Genomic DNA, 22,328 nt, shown 5'->3' on the forward strand with positions numbered 1-22,328 from the left:
GCTCAAATATGTTGCCTGATCTCAATGACCTTGGAGAACCACGCCTGATATAAAAACCAGCCCTCCCTTAGTCATTGAGATTTTCACACGCACTGGGAGCACCATCTTCTCTCGGGAGCAGTACTCCCTCGTCGTAAGGAAAGGCGATCTGCTCTGATAAAACTTTCACAGGTGCTGAAATTTATATATTATATTACAGCCTTACAAGCCTACGCTAATTATTAATTATCCACCTAAGTGTATGTGACTTTACACCTCCTGCCCCTTAACTAGAACACTCAGAAAAGCCATTGTACTCTGCCCGCCTAACGGACCATGTATTGAACAGCTCAGTGGCCTAGCAAATGCGAAGATGCCCCCACATGCACACTTTACAGCATTGATGGAGACCCAGTGCCTATGCCAACCAACTGCGTTTTCACAAGCACATCCCACCTTGAGCAACAGGGACCACGTAGGGAGGGTGTCCAGAAGCGGACAAGATCAGCAAATTGGAGCCAATTTCTGAAGCAGCTTCTTTAGCGTCTGCAAGGAGCATCGCTCTGCGGTTAGAACTGAGGAATAGTGAGTTCTCTCTCTCTCTCATTCTGCTCTGCGAACAGTTTCAAAGAAGTCACATAGAGGCTTCTTTTTATGCTAGAGCAGGTGTGAACTCAATTCCACCCTTAAACTAGGATCAGTTCAGCCGAGAGAAGAGCCGTAAATTTTTATTCCAGAACTAAATGAAACTCATGAGGGTGTGGGGCAAAAATCTCATTAACTCTTAAAATGCCTGTAAAAGGCTATGAGCAGGGCTGCTTTCTTTTGTTTTAATTTCAGTTTGGTCTTCAAGCTATACACAGGACTTGGCAATGAACGGAAAATGGAATCGCAAATGTATGTATATTTAGAGCCATTTTATGTCTGAGGTAACAGAAAACTTCAGGGAGCTCTTCCCCCGCCCCCGACCACAACCCCACAAGTTAGGTCAGTAACAGAAATAAAGAAAGCGAGGTGAAAGGAAAGGTAGAAGATGACCAAAAGATTATCCAGCAAACTACTGTTCGGTAGGTCGGTTTCTCCCATCACTAGGATGCCGAACAGAGGCTGCCCACAGCCGCTGAAGCGGTCTGCGAGGACTTAAAATATTTACGCTCACTGCATCTCAATTTCCAAATAACATTTGCAAGACCAGCAATAAATAAGGAAAAGGGGAGCTATGTGATGAAAAAAAATAAACACACACATACACACAAAATATAAAGCGCGAATTTATTCTGGTCAGGAGACCAATGTTTAAGGATACCCAAAAGTCTGAAAAGTAGGCTCATTTGCAAATACTCGGAAAGTTCTGAAGGAGATGGGGTCACCCATCCATTTCCCTCCACGATCTGGTATTGCCCAGTTAGGTACAGTTACACATAAAGAGTTTAGGCTCACAAGCATTCAGACTTGGCTACTGAACTGTTAAAGAGTCCTGCTTGGTCGGAATAGCAAGGTGAAGAGAAGGCAGGAGCAATTAGTAACCTAGTAATTTCAGAGCCTTGCACAGCCAGGCCAAGGCTGACAATACGAGGCTAGAAAATCGTACTTTTGCCATCAGGACGCTCTAAAATTAGCTTTTAATGTGTCTCTTTCTTTCGCATTCTTTTCTTCCTTTGTCTCCCCCTTCTTCATCAAATGTTATCAGATATACACACTGTTTTCATTCAGCTTTTAATATGGCCCACAAGGGGGGTGGCATTTAATTAATCACTTCCACATTCTGCCAAAACTCACTCCATGATTCTCGAGTCCTGCCTATCACTTTTGCCAAGCCGGTCAGACCCAAGAGACGGAAGAAGAGCTTAGAGAAAACAGAAGCGGGTGTTAATGATAATTCACAGTCACTGAATGGAAGGGAGAGGGGCGAGCTAGGGGGTGAAACCAGTGCCCTGTTCAGCCCACCATCCTCCACTGCCCCCCGATGAGGGCTTCAGCGGGATTTTCAACCTGTAGGAAAGCTTCCCATCTTTTATTTTAAACATACACAATATAACCAGCTACGCTTTAACCAATTTAAAGTGAAGCTTCAGTGTTTTCTATTGATAAGCACATGCCGAGGAACTGAGGAGGGATGAATAAATTATCATCAAGATGATGAGAGATGTTTGGACTGCAGGAATCAGCTGCATTCAATCCGAATCTATGCCCCGTGCATTTTGCAACTGTTGGTCCCTGGGCCTGATATTCTGCAAGAGGAAATAAAATGAGATCCACTAAACACCCTCTTTCTACTCAAAAACCACTCACGGTTCCTTAGGAAGAACTCAGGAAGCCTCGGGAGTGAAGGGGAGGGAATGAGACAGGAATCACAGACACACTCTCTGCAGCTTCTCTGGAGAAGAACGAACTGAACTGGCAGAAAACTACCTCCAACAGAGTTCCCAGAACCTGGCAGGTACGTGTAAGGGTATCTCCTCGATGGAAAGTGCTGGACACAGTGGTTACTCCACATTCAGGTGACCTGCGGTGCAGGTGAGGACATCCCTGCTTGTCAGCGCACCCCGTCCCTCCAGCTCCACGCCCAGGCGCTCTCGGCCGGGCCGTGCGTCACAATGGAGCTCGAGAACATTCAAGTTGGAGAGAAAAATGGCTGGGGGCAAACATTTCATCAAAGGGCACATCTGATTTCGACAAAGTTGTCCCCAAAGAGGTACTTATTTTAGAGGATTACCGTTTGTCGTGGAATGGCTGGAAAAAGAAACCCTTTTTATTTGGGTCTTGATGTTTTCAGAACTGCACACCCTATGTTCTCTCCACCTGTCTTGCCTTCTGTTCCAATCTCATTAGAAGGTAAAGGTGTTTTCAAACTGCTATCACCCAAGACCCACAGTCTATAGAATTTCCAATTACTTACAGACATAAGTGACAGAGGCCCAGTGTGTCACTGTGCGATGTCCTAAGATAATAGAGAAGAGCAGTTGTTACGCAGCGTATCACACCATCGCGCGGCTCCCAGTGATTCTAGTGGGTGAGTATGACGGGTACTACTATCCTCACCTTAGAAATTCCGAAGTTGAGGCACGTAAGGACTTATCCAAAGTTCCATCACCGTGAAGTGAAACAGCCAAGACTAAGGCAGTGGCGACCCCCAGCCTAGTCCACTATCCCACGACGCCTCTCAGTGCCCGTAGTGCTTAAAACTAAGTTCCTTTGATGCTCTGGTCCTCATGAAGGTTATAATGTGAACAAAGAAAATAGGTGGGGTTTTTTGGGTTGTCTCTTTTTTTTAACTAAAAATCAACATTGCCCGTAAGGCAGGCAGGCACACAACTCTGGGGACGTGAGGTTCAGAGACTCTGAAAATGACTGATGTTTCTCCCGGAACTGAGGAGCAACGAGAGGTTTGAGAAATGCCAGGTGTTACATCCTCCACCCAAAGATCCGGTCAAGAACCAGTACGTTACTGGTTAATGTTATCACAGACGTATTTTAAGTGGCAAGCATATCAATTAAAATTCAATGGAACCTCCTTTCCAGTGAAAAACTTAAGAGAAGAACTTGGCAATTAAACGGAAACGGGGTTTATCTCACATCCTGCTTTCCTTTCATGACTGACGGCCTCTTCGCCGCCCGTGTTCTCATCGCCTGATTCATGCCCGACTGTGCCGCCGAGGTGGGAAACTCCCCGCCGAACATCGGATCCAGCTCTCCCCACAGCTCCATGCCCTCTTGGCTCGTTGACTAAGATTAAATGTCCTTTGGCTGCACCAAATCCTCCACATTAAAGACCAACAAATACAACTGCGTATGTATTATAAGAAAAGAGTGTATTTTTTGGCCCCGGGGCAGTGGGCATTCTTCTTTGAGTGTTTCACGGAGACATGGCAGGTGGTTAGAGGGAAGTTTCTGGAAGACTTTCTGGCTGTGGTACAGGGGAACCATCTCTGTCTGTCACTTGGGTGACATGTCCCAGGACCTGGCTGCTCCAGGACGCCAGGCCCGCTCTGAGTGGCTGGGACCGGAGACTGTGGGAGTGGGTACCGGCCTTCGGCCCCAGCAGAGACCACCGGAGGGACTGCAGAAAAGGCTGCAGAAAAGCTGTGGACAGCCTGGCAGGAATGCAAGCCGGAGACCTAAAAGAGAAGGTTCTGGATGATGAGGACATGAAGGCCTTGACTTTGGCTGGCTGTCACCTTGCTCGAGGGATGAGGGCAACAAAGGCACAAGCCTCGGTGGTAAAATGAGAACAGCCCGCCTCGGACTCCTCTGTGTGTGCGACTCTCACGTAGTCCCTTCCCCGGCTTCCTCACATCTCTACTTTTTTTCTGTTCCCTGTCTCTTTGACTTTCTCTCTAATTTGCTGACCAGAATTTAGAGTTGAGACCTATTTTTCGATTTTGCTTCTTACACGAAAGCTGGAGCCTGCCTGGTTCTTCCTTTTCAAAACTGTTCAGTTGAAAATGATGAATGTTTCTCTTAAAAGAAACTAAATAAACACTGTAAACTGGCTAAGTCCAATGTGCATCCTCAACTCCCTCCTCTCTAGTCTCTTTCCGCTGAACAGACTGGAGAAGCTACTGCGTACTTTCCCAGCCGCTCCAAACTCTGCAGCTGGGGATGAGCACGTGTACGGCGGGGCAGGGGGACCACACGGCTGAACTCACCTCTCCTTGCTTCTTGCTGCATCAAATCCAAACTTGACTCCTGAAGCTGTGCCAGTCATCTTAAGACAGTGAGGGAAGGAACAAAGGACTCACAGCGATCCAAGCCTGGACATCAATAACTGCAAACCAGTTCTAGCTACAGCCCACCACCAGACTTCCGGGATGAGAAAAATTATTCCTAAGCCATCAGTAGTCACATGTCCCATTACTTCCAAGCAAAAGCATTCCTACCTGACACAAGCTGTTTTGTCCTTTCACTTGACTCTAAAACAATTTATTTTCTCTTAGGGTCAATAATTTTCTGTGTGAGAAATCTTTCCTTGGTATGTCGAAGAGCCACACTTTTCTGTTAGCTATACTTTTCAAGTAACGTTTTTCTGGTATCAGTGCTTCTAAGTTAAAAAAAAACCCTGGTTTGGTCCACCTAGTTTGATCAGAGACATGTTTGCTGACCACAGCATTGCTATGCTACACCACAGAGCAGGCAGCCAAATGGAAAGAAAACAGGATGAATGAAAGAGGAACACGAACGTTTATTGACTGGACAAGAGGAAACAAGTTATCTGAATACTGGAAACACAACTCTTTTTCGGCAGCCTTTCAAACAATATTGATTTTACTTATTTCCTTTTATAAATAAAATAATCTGTGGCGTGTGTATTGAAAACTGAAATCTACCACACAGTAATGTGGTCCATTTCCTGACATTAAAGAAAATTCTGTACAGTCAAGGATACAGTCCTGGAGAATGAATTTCTAGATGACTGGCCTGGTTTAGGGTTTGCCCCCTGTGACAGTAAGATGTAGGCTTGACTTTAATTTATGGGCTATTCATTTAGGGATTAGACCCAAATATCTTATTCCTCGATTTATTCATGAATGAAATTGCTCAATTGCCATTTGCAGAGGTCCTACAACTCTAAGCATGGGCCCATGCATAATACTTTTCTCCTGGTGTGGTAACTTAATGAGTTATTATTTTATCCCCAATCAAACCAATGCCTTAACTATATGAGCTGAGGTACACAGGAAACATCCATTTGAATCAGGCTTTAAAGAATTACATTTGGAAAACACATTACTAGCGAAGGTACTTAAAAATATCATAAAATAGGGATGAATGGATTAGAAAGAACAATGAAACATCTCTAAAGATAAAGTATAATAGAGGCAGAAAGTGGTATTAGGTAAGAAAATTACCTCAGAGATTATCTAAAGGCAAGTCCTCCCCCACCAGCAATTTAGAGACATAAAAAAAGAGCTGACCTGAAGGCCCACAGGGAGTTGTAGCAAAAAAAAAAGAGCAGGAAAGTCAGTTCTCTGGCTCCCAGTTTTCACTCAAAGTCCAGATTAATTCTATCACTGGGGATGACATTTAAAACAGTCTTGTTTGTTAATACTTCAGGAAGACGTTTTAAGTTAACACGAAAATAGCAAAACTCCCAAAGTTAACAACAAATGAGACCACTATTAAACATTTCTTTCCTCAGAAACTGCTTGTTACCACATTATCAGCCCCACAGACAACAGATGATATCAAGATAACCTCAGGCTAAAAAGTGTCATTAAAAAAAAAAAAAAGACTGAAAATGCACAGGCATCTCTAACGAACGAACTTGCAAGCAGCCCGCTATGACTGTTGAACTTTGAACAATTTAAAAGGGAACTAAAATTCCTAGAGCTGACATCCACGTTCACAACTCCATTTTCATGAAATGACTAAACTATCATTTGACCCCTGGCCCTCTCAAACGTCAAATAATTGCCTTTTTTGTCCAGGTTTTGTGATTTTCAAATATTTACAGTCCTCCATGAAAAAAAAAAATCGAACCAAGAGGTCAAGTCAAATCTTAACCATGCTTTGAAAAAACTGTTTCTTTGTGGTCATTCTTTCCCTTTGCAAGTTAAGGTTTTCAAAACGGTTTTCCTAGTAAGAGCCTCTTCATGGGGTAGTTCCAGTTTTACAATGAAAAGAAAAACTCCGTGTATTAACATGCACTCACATTCGCTGCTTTACAAGAAGACTGTGCCACTGGCCTCTGCCACTGGGATTTGAAAGCGCTCACAACACTTCACCTTTATGCTGGGCTAAACTCAGGGTAGCCATAAACACTTTGAAGTCATACAAACCTAAATATTCCTGCTAGGCAGACGGGGCAGTGGAACCGAATTATAATGAGCTAGCAGCTGTCACAATATGACCACAGTAACCAAATCAAAATATCAACCGCTAACCCAGATGAGATTCAAAGGTCATCCTGTAAGCCAGCAGCTTTCTGCAGTTCTGCCTGGGCCGCGATCTAATCCTGCAGTAAAATGTTCCGCTGAGCTGGTTTAGAAACCAGTCACTGTAGGATGGGAAATTACTCAGTGCGCTGGTGGAGTACCATGAGTGGGACAAGAACCAAATACCACAAGAAGGAAACCGAACCATTCACAAGGGGGCATGTTAAAACACAGCAGCTGATGTTGAACTAAGCTGCATCCAACCGTACAAAATTATCACTTTTCACATCCTTCGGTTACCACTGCATGTCTGTCATCTTACCGGCAACTCGCTCCCTCAAACAATCTGGTTTTCAATTAAGGCTCTGGAACAATGGAAGGAAAATGCATGCTTAGGTCCTTCCTTGGACCAAAAATTGTAGCTGGAAAATATATTGTCTCTCATTGTAAAAATATTTGGACAATTACCTGCAAAAGTTTAATGCTTGGCCCAAAACAAACAAGCAAACAGGAATGTTAAAAAAAAATCTATACTCTTTGTATGTAGTTCTTACCAGGATTTTCAAACTATTCCATAGCATATAATCCTCTTAAAACCCAAGGCTCAGACCCATGGCCCCTCTGTCTAATTAGCATGTTCTGAAAGCTACCCACTGACCACCTGTAAAGGTTTAATCAAACTGTTTAATAACTGCAGCGAACAAGTTTCCAACAGATAAAGTGTACATTACTATCATTAATAATCATATGCAAGGAAGAAGTGATTAGTTTTCTCCAGACACAGAACAGGGTGTGGAATTTCAAACAAGTAAACATGCAAACTGGCTTGTTTGTCTCTACCCAATGAAAACAATGAGTGAGGACTCAGGAAGTGTCCAGTAAAAGAGTCCAACATACAAATATTGAATCATTATGTTGTACACCTAGAACTAACATAATGTTATATGTCAGTTACACCTCACTAATTTTTTTTTAATTTAAAAAGAGAACTCTATGAATTGGTCAAAGCGGGCAGTCAGCTAAATGACTCAGTGCTGAAATCTCTCAACTCCTCCAGACTTCCCCACACTAAAAGAAAAACAAAAAGCCATGCACACTTGCTCAAAAAAAAAAAAAAAAACCCATAAAAAACAACAACTTAGGGGCTTGCTTTTTTGTTTATTTTAGTTATGCTTTTCTTTAAAGGATTTACATATTATCAACTCATCAACTTTGTATGGCAGTTATAACCACAGACAGCAGTGGAAGGAGTCCATATAAACCGAGAAGTGTCATTAATTCTTCTAGCACAATAGGTGTGTGTGTGTGCGTGTGTGCATACGCATGCATACACACGCATGTGAGTACGCTTATGTTCATTTGTTTATTTTTAGTTTACGGATTCAAACTATCAAATAAGTTATTATATTCAGATATTCAAGCTTATTTTGAAAGGAATAAATTAATGGAGGCACTCTCTTACTCATAAATTATATACCACTTTGCATAAATTTGAGATACACAAGTAAATTAAGTTTTTGTATTTTGGTGCTAGAGGTACATATTATATTACAAAAATTGTAATATTTATGCCAAACCAGTCATGTGAAATCAAAGAGTTCAGACTTGTAATAAAGGGTTTTGTTACCATAAAAGAGTTTTATAAGCAAATGTTAGCAATGCTTGCATCATTCCTCCAAAACAGTGTACTCCACAAAGAACAAAATATATAATAATAATTCACTCCCAAAAGAAGAGAGTGGTTCATTACTTTTTTCTTTCCTTGCAATAAAATAAAACCTCACTAAGTGAATAGTTTACCAAAAAAATATATATATAGGTCATCTGCAGTTAATAACTCTTTCCCGTAAAATTAGTGTCACTTATTTCTGTGGCAGACGCCTAATTCAGTCCCAGGCTTGATTGATTTGACAAAAGAGAATCTGGTCCAATAAAGTGGCTGATTTATTCCTGATGCTATAGCTTTTACTCTAATGTGACATCCCAGCAGAATCAAATCTCTGACATGGAAAGAAATCCTTTGCAGTTGTAATGACAACTGAAGATTCTGAAAGTGGATGCTGGATCGTTGTTAAAAACTTACAGTCAAGTCTAATAGCTTCTTTTGGTAGAATGAAAACTTTCACAAAGACCATAACACAGAATATGGATCTGGACACAAAGAGCAGTTCAGAATATCCCATGCATGCTGTGAGTTCAAACTGTTGGCTATACTAATAGATCTGATTTTATCTTTGTCTTCATTTGTAAATTGGCTGCCTTTAATTGCTTGAAAACGATCTATCTTCTCTTTGTAAAGGTGCAGCAAAACACCAAGCATGGCTCATTTCAAAAGTGGTTTCATTTTAAATAAACAGCAGCTTGGGCAAAATCAATGAGAATCTTTGTTCCCTGAATCTAGCCCTGAAATACTCAAGCCAATCAAGAAGGCGTTTGGGATGTGGGAAATTATAAGGCTGGGAAGAATTTTTTAACGCAGCATCCTGGTCCGTTCTCTAAAAACACTTTAAAAAATTATTCTCCAAAGTAAAAATGGAAGGTATTGCATAGTTGTTTAAACGTCCTATTCTCCCTTTGCCTTTTTTTTTTTTTTGCACACTGTGCCATGCCCTTGCGCTCTGAGGGTGACTTCTCTGACCCCAGTCTCACACTGCACCGTTAATGTCAGATCAACCATTTAGCCCAAACACAATTCTTTTCTGTGCAAAAATCTGCTTGAGGTGGAAAATGTAGCAGTTTGTAAACAATCAAGAGCCATGTTTCAGACCAGACAGCTTATCTAACAGAGAAGTCCTTTCATGGGGAACAGTGGGTGGGAGCCTCCCGGACAGAGGAGCATTTCCTATCACAATGCAGGAGACTGTCTTGGCCTCCATATTTAAGAGTTTAATGGGAAGGAGGGCAGACGGGATAAAAGAACACAGCTGACATGGACTTTCAGCTTAAACAACAACCAAGTGAAAAGAGTCAGCTCTCGCCATTCTGGCTCGAGATTCTCAGCCCACTTTTATTTTAAATACTATTTGGATTGAAAAACGAATTTGGATGGTAAAACAGCTGCCCACGAGGACACAGGAAGAAGAACAATTCTTTGATATCTTTGTATTGCCTGGCGTGTTCTGTCATATTAATTTGTCTAGTTGTTCTTTAAGAAAACTTCTTTTTAATGTATGTAACAAGCTTCTAAATAAGAGCAGTAATTTATTTATCCTATTTTACTCACTTTAGCTCATCAGAGGCTCATTTCAGAATCTTCTAAGGAAGTTCTTTCATATACTCTTTAGATGTTACCTTTCAAGAATATTGTTTTCAAGTTAATCTTTTATTTTATTTTATAAAGTTGGGTGAGCATGACTAGAGAAGTGAAGGTGTCAGGACTGAAAAGTGTTACTCATCATTCAAGAGTCTAAAGTTTTTCTTTAAAGTCTAAGCTGACTAATACATCTAGCCATTTGCATCTGTCTATCCTGGAAACAGGAAGTGGTTCACCTTCCTATCAACAACCGAAAAAAAAAAAAAAAAACCAAACTGGGATTCTTGCTTTAGTTACAAAGTTAAACGTAACTATGAAAGTTAACACTTTAAAGTAAAAAAGAGAATAAATAGAAGAGCAGCCTGCGACCAAAGGTGACCTTGAGATCCTGGTTCTCCTCCAAGTTGGGATGACACTTCATCACTCATTAAAAATAAATTTCTAGTCTTTCTCTGCTTTGACTATTTTGTGTTAAATATCTGAAGTTCCTTTAGGTGGATCTGATGGTGATTTCTGAAAAAATGACTGAGATTCAAGAACCATCTGTATCTTAAATACTGAGCGTAGTGTCCAAGGCTTAAAACTCAGGACATTGCTTAGAAGCATCTGAGATTATGGTTTCAGAATGACATGCATATGGCTGTGTGTTTTCCTTGGAGTCCAGTCCAGCAGCTCATGCCAAGAAACTTAACCTCATTTATTGATGGATTCACAACTGAATTTGGCCAAGCTGAGAGATTTACTAATAGTGTTGAAACTCACATATGTATTAGAACAAAAATCTTTTTTTCCCCCAATCAAAATTAAAGTAACCATCTCTTGGGACCTTTTGAGCCATTTTGAATTATCTTTTCATTGCTCAGGTTACTGCTGTTAAAAAACAAAACAAAACATCCCTACAGGGTGGTCAAAGCAGAAAAACATGCTAAGGATATCAGTAGGAAAGACATGCTGGAAACTCGCAGACTGTCTCAAACTACACGTCAGTTACTTCACGAGGTAGGATGGAGACCTCCTAGACCATCAGCACTAAAGTTCATGCCTTGGTAAATACACAGCCAGATTTTACAATTCAACCTGAACTTTGATTGAAGCACACTAAACCTATTCTTAAAGGGACTTCCATAACTCCTTTAATAAAAATTCACCGCTAACTGCCAACTGACAGGGCCAACGATATTTTTATTCTAAATATTCACCTCTTTCACGTCTTCAACTTTAAACTTAGAAAAATACTCTTGCAACACTGAAATTGGGAGAAGTGCTTTACGTCTAAAGAACACAAAATTTCCATGCGGATTCAGTATCATTGAAGTTAGGTAATTCCACATGTTGTAAAACTTAGTCCTCTATGTGCTATTACCAAGCACAGACTGTCAATATTTTTCTGCAATGTAAAATTACTATAGTGAACTGGCTAAAAAATCCAAGTTCCTAAAAACAGAAGCTCTGTCTGGGGTTGTATTCTCCCTTTCATGGTAAAACATAAGCATTCAAAAAATTTATGTTAATTCAAAATTCATCTTACTTTGTATTCTGGAATTGACAAAAGGTGGAGAGAGATTGTCGTGTGACCCAAGGTCCCTGCTGGTCATGTGGTCATAGGGAGTTCCATCTCCATAGTTCTGTAAACAAAATAACAGCGTAAGTTTACGTTTTCCATGAATGTATCAGCACATAAGGATGCCCCACTCCCGACACATCTCTGACCCAACAAGCTGGAGTCCACCATCGCCACCCGGGCATCCCATTTAAGGATGTTGCATCTTCATAGGTACAGTGAGCAAAAGAGGGCTCTTGAGTCTGCAGAGTGCATATTTTCCTCTTAATCGTTGTGAAATTGGACAAATAATAATAATGGAACCAATTCCATGAAGTAATAGACACGACTGCATGAAATAATGCACGTAAAACACCTGACATATAAAATATATTGTAAATATTAAAAGTTATTATTTTCATAAGCCCACATTATTTCAAAAAAAAAACCCAAACCCCACAAAATTGTGCTATAGGGGAAAATTACCCATCACCTGTAATGAGTTCCCTTTGGAAGGCTAAGGGAGAACCTTTCAATGGGCAACATTTGGTTTTAAGATACTGAAATTTCAACATTTTGTTATAGTTGTTATCATGGTTGTAAGAAAACTGGATCATTCCATAAGTAATGAACACACAAGAACGTTAAAAATTATTACAATTGGTCTATGAATGAACATCAGAACTTAAGCACAAATTCTGGACTTGGACAAAGTCATGACACAAACACACAAAAATACAGTTTTAAAGCAGACATTCATCTCTGGAAATTTGATTGTTATGATTATCTCATTGCTTTAAGGGGAAATTTAAATTAAAATAATGTTTTGAAATTGCCCTGTCACTTGCTTTTCATGGAGGAACTGGATAACATAGGAAAGCATTAAAATCAGCTATACGATAAGGGCTCAAATTTCAGTCTACTAAGGTACATAAAGTGACCAAAAAGGTAAAAAAATAAAAAAAGTCATTCTGCTCAGCTGGTCGCACTGCCCATAAAGACTAAGTCAAATTTACTCAGAGGTGTCAGTGGGCACATTAGCCAAAGGGCAGAATCTGGCCACACAAAAAAGACGGCTGCTGTACCAGAAATGAAAACACACGTCACCTCACTAGAGCATCATTGGAAACCGTATGGTTCCAAACAACCCCATTTTCAATCCCTTTTCCTCATTTATAAAAATTAACTTGAATGATACTGTAATGCGACGCTGCCAATATGTCAGCGTATAAAAAGATGTCATGTTTTAAATACCGAGCATGGGTTTTACACTCACCCATTCTGTGCCAGGCTTTGCATAATACTAATTATTATTTATTAAGTGACCTCAGCCTACAGAGTTACTCAGAGCTTAATATACATTATCCAACTTCAGCCTCAGGGCTTCAAGGTAACTGAACATATCCCCACTTGAAGATGGGGAAAGAGAGACTGGGCATGGTTGTCCGAAACAAGTCAACCACGATCATCTGTCTCACGCAAACTCCCTGGATTTAGAAAACATAAATTACAAAATACTGATTCAAAATTATCCACCCACATAGTCCCTAGAAAAAAAAATGGCAGGACAGTTCATGAAAATCAAATAAAAGTCAGGGAGATCTTAAACGGACCTTGTTCTCAGAAGCAAAGTATGAATTAAACCGAGAAATCAGAAGAAGTTCAGTAAATGTGAATGAACTACACAAAAGAGGGAACTTTTGTCGTCTCCTACACTTGCTGTCAAGGGGAATGGATTTATTTCTGCAAGTGCGGACTGTAATGTGAGCAGGAGGAAAGATTTCCTCAACCCATCCATATAATGCATGAGAATGTCAAACTCGACAGCTGGTACTAAGGGCTCGACAAAGTTACTGGTAAGCTCACGGATCCTGCTAACCCCTGAAGACTGAGCGCGAACCGCAAGGCCAAAGAACAGGTGGAAATGGAGAACTATGCCTTTTGACAGCTGGATTACCTTCCTTACCTCTTATGCCGAAATAGAGACCTCGCTCCGCCTCAAATTTATGTAAACACTTACAGTAAAATGCTACCCTCCCTGCAGAATGCTTTATCCAGCCACACAGCTGGCTGGGGGAGGGGCAATTTTCACTCTGTGCTCCAGGTCTATTTTTAACGTAGGGTATCGTATGTGTATTGTAAGAGCTGATGTGGATTTCAGAGGGCCGAGAAATGATTCCGTTAAAGACAGATCACATGTACAAACTGGAAGGAGCATGAAAGATGTTCTGGTTCTACTTCTTCATTTTACACATTAGGAAAATGAGAACCAAGGAAGTGAAATGACACGCCCAAGGTCATACACGTACAAAAACACTGCCTAACCGCCTCGGCCATTTGCACCCTGCACCATGGTCTTTCCATTACACCCACACTAACAACCTCAAAGGAGTAGCAAAAATGTCAGACCAAATCAATGAATGAAGCCACTGGTGGCCAAAGGCACCACTGGTGGAACAGTCACATGTTTACAAAGTGAAATCAACTCAGATCTACTGTGTAGTTTGTAACAGGCTAGAATATCCTATGCCGTCAGAATTTCTCAGTGGTCTCTTTACCCCAATACATCACATGGCTTCTAGGAATTTTTCCAAAGGTGTGCCATCTACAGGAAATAACTTTCTGTAACACTGGATCAACAACTGGCAAAGTAAGGCCAAATATTTAATGAAGGATTTTTCTTCTGGTTAGCCAAAGTGGAACAGGTGTCAAAAATCAATAATACCATCTAATGAGAGAGCGAAAAAAAAAAGCCAAACACGAGCTGATTCTCATTAAACTCAGCCTGCATATATATCTGTGTGGTTGTGTGGCAGCGAGAGAGAAACTCACCTTCAGTTTGTCAATTTACATATGTGGATGTCTGGTTGTGAGGAAAAGATTAGATATACTTACCCTGGACGGGCTTGGATGTCCTCCACTCCCCCAGGACCCTGAGCTACTTCTGTCTTCTACATCTGGGGACAAGAGAAAAGTTCTTTAGGCTTTCTTGCAATAATTCTTTTTGCATATGCACTTTTAAATTAATGTTTCAAATTAATCTCCTGTTGCCTTTAATTAAGAATCAGGCACGAGGCTACCACGATGATAGCGGCTTCTGACCCATCTACTTAAATTAACTCATTTATATTCACAGCAGAAATGAACTGGACCCTCAGGAACAAGAGGTATGAACATAAAAATTACTTCCATCCTTCACAATGTTTCATAGCCTCAACTTTTATAGACCTGAAACTGCACTTAAAGTTTTATTAAAATCTTTCGGACAAGGTAAGTTAAAAATACACTAACAGCACCTTATACACAAGTTAAATCGGGTAAATAGCCAAGCTAATATTAGCAGCATCCACGGCACGATGCTCTTCCTTCCTGTTCTCTTGCCAAGGCTTATCCCACCGAACAACAGACGCGCAACAAAAATACGCAAGACAAAAAAAAAAAAAAAAAGGACTAGATAGTCCATTTTCATCAGTGCATTATAAGGATATCAGAATTTCTTTTAAGTTTAAAGTGAAGACAATACTGTCTCAGTTTTTTTTTTTTTAATAGACACCTCACTTGGACCTATAATCCGTAATCTGGGCATTGAGACATGGACATGAAAGTTGTTAAAGCAATGTTTTATTTGGATAAACGATGGTGAAGAGATCTATATGCAAACCAGAAAGCTGGAATTCTCTAAACCCTGTGGCACCGAAGTTCTGATGCTGACCAATCACTAGATGCCCAATTGGGGTTTTAAGCGGCAAATGCTCAGGATGGAGAGTCTAACAGCTAAGTGACCATATTAACGGCTCAAAACATAAAAGTGTTTTAAAGATCAGTCACTCTATATTTAGAAATGGCTTTTGAGATTTTTGATGAAAGGCCCTTTATTAGTATAAAAAGTTTCACTGTTCTATTATTTTGATCACGGTGGGTAACAGACGGCCACATCACACGCTCCCCCTGACAGAGCTGCAGGAGGAGGTGGAAACTTTGGTTCAGGGGACCCACTCCTATCTATTGTGTTTTCTAACATTTCGATGACACTGTTTATTCTCTTAATGTACTACTGTCATTCCATTGATTACTCCTACTTTATTATCAGCGGAAGTAATCACAGTAGAATTAATTGATTTATTTCTGGGTACAGTGGAGTAGACGGCATTTTGGAATATATTGAGATGGGATAGAAACAACAAACAACTATTACCACTGAACTTGAAATCTTTTTCTCTTTTTTAAACAAATATTATTTCAGTTGCTTTTGTTGGTGCTTCAGAAGGTAATGCAACCATGAACAGATATTCCCCGTGGACGGCTAAAATCAGTGACTGCGAGCTTTAAGTCAAGAAAGCTCGGAGGATTATATCTGGTTTCGTGAGGAAGTGCAATACTTTTCCCGAAACCTGCAGCTTAACAACCCAACCTCCTGGCCTACGTTGTGTGGACTGAACTGGGGGAAATACAGGCAGCAGAGGTGTAGAACCCTCTGGATTGTTGCACAGTTAAGTTTTGCAGCCTACACAGTTCTCTGCATTCTTAGCCCCAAATCATTTTCAGCAAAAAAAAAAAGTATAAATGACAAAATCTCTCAATCAGAAGTCTGCACATTTTGACTCCCTGTTCTCCTGAAATATCCAGCTTGGATTCATTTGAGAGATTTCTCCTCTTGAAAAACGTGGCCAAAAAGTTATGCAGGAACAGAGGTGCATCCCTGTACCTACCATAAGACTTCACAGTGTTTGGACCCATTTTAGCTTTTCCATTTTCAAAGAGGATTCTAAACATGAAAAGAAAGGCACAGACAAGGAGGACAGGGGACCACAGTAATGCCAGGTCAGCGGTTCTGCACTGGGGGTGGGTTTTGGTCCCCAGAGGACATGTGGCAATGTCTGGAGACATTTTGGTTGTCACAACTTGGCAGGGTAGAGGCATGGAGGCAGGGCAGAGCTCATGGCAGCTAGTGGATGGGGGCCAGGAACGCGGCAGAACATCCTACAAATGTTAGAAGATTCCCACCACAAAAAATATTGACCCCAAACGTCAACTGTGCCAAGACTGAGAAGCCCTGTGCTAGAGGACAAATTCTATTAAAGAGCAAAAAAGAAGAATAGAGTTGGAGAAAAAGGTTTGTATTGATTTACAATCAATACAAATTCTTACTAAATACATGGTGACTGATGCCTTTGAAACCAGACTTGAGCTGGACTGTTTCGAAAGACCTTCATATACAATATTCTGTCCACAGAATAAAGGAAAAATGATGGTCAACCAAGCAGGCTGCTAATTCGCAGGCAAATAAAATACATCAAAACTTGAGTATTCCCAACTGGGCAATTTCAAAAGCGAGCAATCCACTAATTAAAAATGCTGGAAGTCTAGCTTTTTCAAAAGAGGTTAAATACTGGCTGGGTTCCTTCACAAATAGATTCCCAACCAACCACGTGTGGCTGCTCTTTTCCCATCCTTTCCCTGTTTCCATCTTTCTCATTTCCTGACCTCACGCTGCTGGTACCTTCTTTTCTGCTTCTGTCCTGTTGTTGCTGTCTTTTTAAAAGCTTTTACTTCCCTTGGCCTCCTGCTAGATGGAGAAGAAAAGGACACCTGCCCAGCTCTCCCAAACCTAATACAGCAACTCTATGACTTCTGAGGATATTTCATCTTTGAAAGAATATCGGTACAACTGGTGCTCATTTACCTGTAGCAAGAAGACACGAAGCTACAGCATGTAATGAATGTAAACGTGTTATTTTTAAGACATTTGTTTCCATCCTCCCTCCCGCTGAGCTTCATCAGACCTGCCAGCCAGAGAGCAAGCACATTTCCTCAACAACTATCCCAGCGCATCTCAAAGTGCGTCTGAGGACCACATACATCCAAATCACCTGGGATGGTCATTTCAAAATCAGCATCTTAGGGTCCATTGTAAACCCACTGAGACTGGATCTCTGAAGGTGGAGCCAAGAAAACTGTGTTTTTAACAAGGTCTTCAGGTGATTTTCACCCACGGAGGAGCTACAGAACCACCCGCCTCCTCCAGTGGGAACACAAGACAGATGCAGGTCCCACACCCCCACTGGATTGTCCATCTCACTCCTTATCGTAAAAATCCCTGCCCAGGTGGCCAGTTTCGGCAGCATGCGGTCCACCTTTCCTCACATCTGCATCCCAGTAGTTCTTGCCCAGACTCACTTTTTATGTAAACCGCACACATGACTACGCTCGGCCATTCCCTCCTCGCAGCTGATGCACCTGGGCACTGTGCATGCTTCACACCTCTGTGTTTCTGTCCCTGCTCTTCCCTCTGCATGAATTGTTCCTTATCTCTCAAAAAATACTAGCAGCTAACATTTAGTGAGCTGAAATATGTCAGACACTGGGCCAAGCACTTCAATACACTAATACTACTGTCATTTTCTATATGAAGAAATTGAGTTTTAGATGGGCTAGAAAGAGTCCCCCTCCAGGTGACATTAGATGGCACCCTTGGGAGACAAAGGTGGCATCAAGGTTAAAGCCAAGAGCAAAGGCCTCCCTGGTAAGAAGCTCAGATCTCTCCATGACCAGCTCAACGTTACCACCAGTCACATCGCACCAGAGGAGATGGGTTCATTTGTAAGCTTACGCCCCTTCCTATGTCCACAAAATACTACAGAATTGTTACAACACAAATAAATATATGTAAGTAAGTATCTGAAGACATCACGAGATTGGAAAATAAAACAGGAGAACAATCAAGCCAGAGGTAGGATGAGCTTATTACAATGTGCACTGTGCTGGACTAGACATTTGCTAGAGAGGGGTCAAAATTCTAGCAGCTCCCAAGTGGGCAAAGCAAAGAGTGAAACAAGATTCACAATGAACATCAGATTAAAAAAAAAATCCCCAAATTGTTCAGGAAAGTCATTAAGGCAACATAGTTACAAATGAAAAACTGCCCAGGATAGAAGCTACTTGAATATTTGGTTTTCGTGTCTCCCATGTTCCTCTGTCACCCTCTATCCGAGATGGGAATACACAACAGAAAGATGGTAACTTTGACAGAAGGAGGGAAAGGAAAAAAGCAAGTAGATGATAGAAATTATTCTCCCAGAAGACGGAACCAGGCTCAATTGTTCAAAATGTTTCTAATATATTTTATCCTAAACAAGGACAGACTTAATAACTTCCACAGGTTTGACAGCTGCTTTAGGAGGCAACCTGACCATCCATAAATTTTCATTTTATTTCAGCAGTTCTGCAAAAGCCTCCTTAAAATGCCTAACATTTCTGCACCAAAACCCAAAAGCGAAGTTTGGGCAGAACTAGGACCAAACACTCCATTTAGAGAAAAGACATACAGAGATTAATTGTAATTCCTACAATTTCTCATCCACAGTCATTAAACTTACAATCTGCTTACTCAAATCTCCACTTTGTTCTTGTGGAGCGCGAGATCAAAACTGTCAACAGACTGGACAAAGGTCAGAAGACACAGCACGAAGAGCTGGGTAAAGATCTAGGTCTCAGCCATGACTCTGCACAGACCAGCTCTAGGATCCGAGCAGTCGCTGGCCTCTCTGAACTCATTTTTGTCAACTGTAAATTAAGTGGGTTTGATTTCCATTCTTGGAAATAGGGCAGGCTAGTATATTGGGACAAACTCTCCCACAAAACACTAAAAACGATGGTTAAAAAAAGTTGCTTCATCTTCTTTAAAATGCTAATGGGCTGACAAGACAGTAAGGAAATATCCAGCCAAAATCAAAGCGGAAGCTGGAGCCCAGAGAGGAAGAAAAGACATTTTTTTTTTTTTTGCCCTGAGGACATGTGCCAGCCTAGAAAATGTAATGGCCCATTGGGTCAAGAACGGAAGCGAAAACCCAGGCTCCACCCAAAGCAGGTAGTTAACAGGAGATGAAGGAGTAACAAGGCTTCCAACCTCAAGGAGTTACTATTACAGTAAATGAGTTAATTTATCCTTGTTAAACACGTAGCAGAGCACCAGGACCATGGTAAACTGTAACCAATGCCTACCAGGACTGCCAAATTTACCAATACCTTCCAAAATTTAAGACAGCCAAACCACACACATATGTAAACTTGTGATTTATTCAAGGAAAGCTGAGTCTCACAGTTCTATGACTCTTCGTTCTATTAAACAGGTCAGAGACTTTCAAATATTCTCCTGGACTTGAGAAACGGCCAATACATTTAAAACAAACAAGCCCCACCTTCTCCACAGCACCATCACCGTGAGAAGTCACTGAGTGTTAGGGCCGTTGAATGACTTAATTTACCTTTTGAATATCCGCTCTGTACCTCACCATTGCAACATGTTTCTGTACGTTATGTAAATGACACACTACCAGGAGTTACGCATGCTGACCAAAGGCCCAAGCTAAAAGCACAGACTAAACAGTATGTAAGTTTAACCCTGATTTGAAGTAAACACGTGTGAGAGTTACCTAACTGTTGATTTGAGGTAGGATTGTGTAGCCATCCTATCCTTACACAGAGACCAGATCATGCCAAACGACCAGCGCCCCAAAGTTTCATGAAGTCAAGAGAACAACCAAAGTGGTGTTTTGTATTGTTCTAAGGGTCTACAAATCCCCATCCTTGTAGAAATATATTGATTTCCTAATGAAAGTTTCTACACACGTAGAACGCATCGGGAGGCTGAGATTGAGTTCTTCCTGGAAAGATAATCGTTCTGAGACACGTGGACGTCTACACCGTCTCAAAGCCTTCTCTCCGCAAAAACAGACACTATTAAATCTCCACACCATCATGGAGACTCACAGACTGCGTACATCTGCGGCTCCTACTAATTTCCTCGTCCAGGAAGAACCCTTGGCTGAGCCCTCCACACAAACTGAGATGGCATATGCTCTCCGTCAGTGCCAGATGAATTTAGAGTTCAAAATATTTCATCAGCAAAGAGCGTGTTAAGGATGTGCACATTTTCATTAGCACCCAGTATAATAAGAGCTCTAAGTAGAGTGATTTGAAGTCAAATTTGAGTCTGAGGACAGAGGTTGAAAGAGTTGAGGAACTTCAAACACTGACAAGGTCCACACAACCACGACCACTTCTTTCTGTTTCTGTAAGAAACAATATATGCTTCACAAGGAGTGATCTAAGCAATGATGACAAACTTCCAGCACGTCCCAAATCTGACTGAGCAAAAAATGACGGCTGAAGCAACATATTCTACACAAATTCTAAAAGATTTCAAATATGAAGAACAGGGACCTGGGCGTTCCATTTTCAGAGCACGGCTGTCAACGCCGGCCCTTTCAGTTCCTGGATTTCCCTATCAAATAAATCTGAAAACTCAAAGGTCAAGTATAAGATAATTGTATAGTTCACATACAAACATAGAACTTGCATAAGGAAAGGTGAAATGTGGATATACTGAGGGGAAAAGTATAGTAGGAAAATTTGTTCAGAAGGTAATTATGGCCAATTTTTAGCTTTTATGAACCTCCAACTTCCATTAATATCTTTTAAAATATTGTTTGAAACAATATTTTTTCCTTAAGTTCAAAATAAACTTTTTCAAAAATGAACACTAAAGAATCTCAGATATTTAAAATAGGGAGTTAACTGCATTTTGCAGCACTATAAAATAGGAAAAGCATTTTCACATAACACGATACTCAGATAATATGGAATTAACCAAATAAAATGCGTAACAGTGATGTCATCAATAGGCCAGTGATGTTTCCTATTCTGAAACTCAGAAATCTTCTTGAAAACTCAGGGTGAGGAGACAGTCAGATTATGAAATTGAGATAAAAGTAAGCTTGAATTCTTTACATCAATCCATGTCATCTGGAAGTGTGATAATCTAACTTGAATAATATTCTAACTTGAATAATCGAACATGAGATACAGAGAAATGGATGTTATTTGGTGACTTTCCATTTCAACTGTTTGAAACTAACCAATCAAGGTCCTCCTCTTAAAGAGAAGTCAGCCCTTCCAAGAGTTCATCTGGTCTCTAAGCAAGAGCCCAGAAAGAAGGGGAGCCATGAGTAACTGAGGCAAGAACATAACGATGTGAATTATATATACCTCCTCTGACTATAAAATGTAAGTCACCTAGAAGCACTTAAAACTCAGTCTTACTAAGATAATATTCTTGGAGGGGAGACACAGTTCAAATCCGGTAAGAATACAATGTGAAGTAAGCTGCCATATCCAAAGACTGAAAATAAAACCCACATATCATTTAACTCCAATATTAAACAGACAAGCTTCAAAATACCTAAATTAAAAGTGAATATAATTTAGAGAAGTTTATAACTAGGTGCCTGGTACCTTTTAAAGATGTATTTACAAATAAACATCACAAAGTGTGAGAAATAAAAGGTAACTATTTTAGAGAGGTACATTAAACAACAAAGAAATACAGTTAAAATATGCTTCAATTCTTAATAAGACAGAACATGTAACTCTGATAACCAGCACCTGTAGTGATAAGGAGTTTTTCAAACCAGACATGCAATACTTACGTTGCAAAATCCCTAATACTATAATGACTTAAGATGTACAAATTGATTATTTTAAATGCCCATTTGATCAATAATTTATTAAATTTATTCCAATGGTGTGGGGGGGGGGAGCCAAGATGAAACATGTAACAGTTTTCTCTCTTCTTCTTTTTTCCTTTATAAACTCTTTGCTCCCTGGGGTGTCATTTGTGAGG

The 22,328-nt window shown here is 40.6% G+C and overlaps 1 protein-coding gene across 13 annotated transcripts in view; it reads right to left on the bottom strand.

Annotated features, from left to right (window-relative positions):
• TCF4 (transcription factor 4) overlaps positions 1 to 22,328 on the bottom strand; it is a 344,623-nt gene that overhangs the window by 214,994 nt on the left and 107,301 nt on the right. For all 13 annotated transcript variants that reach the window (XM_064480362.1, XM_031441860.2, XM_031441862.2 and 10 more), the window contains 2 exons: positions 14,543 to 14,604; positions 11,636 to 11,732 (listed from right to left, as the gene is read on the bottom strand). In XM_064480362.1, the coding sequence (XP_064336432.1) occupies positions 11,636 to 11,732; positions 14,543 to 14,604 (159 nt within the window). The remainder of the gene's footprint in view (positions 1 to 11,635; positions 11,733 to 14,542; positions 14,605 to 22,328) is intronic.

Source organism: Camelus dromedarius, chromosome 28 (genome assembly GCF_036321535.1).
Source record: "Camelus dromedarius isolate mCamDro1 chromosome 28, mCamDro1.pat, whole genome shotgun sequence".
NCBI classification, from domain to species: Eukaryota; Metazoa; Chordata; class Mammalia; order Artiodactyla; family Camelidae; genus Camelus; species Camelus dromedarius.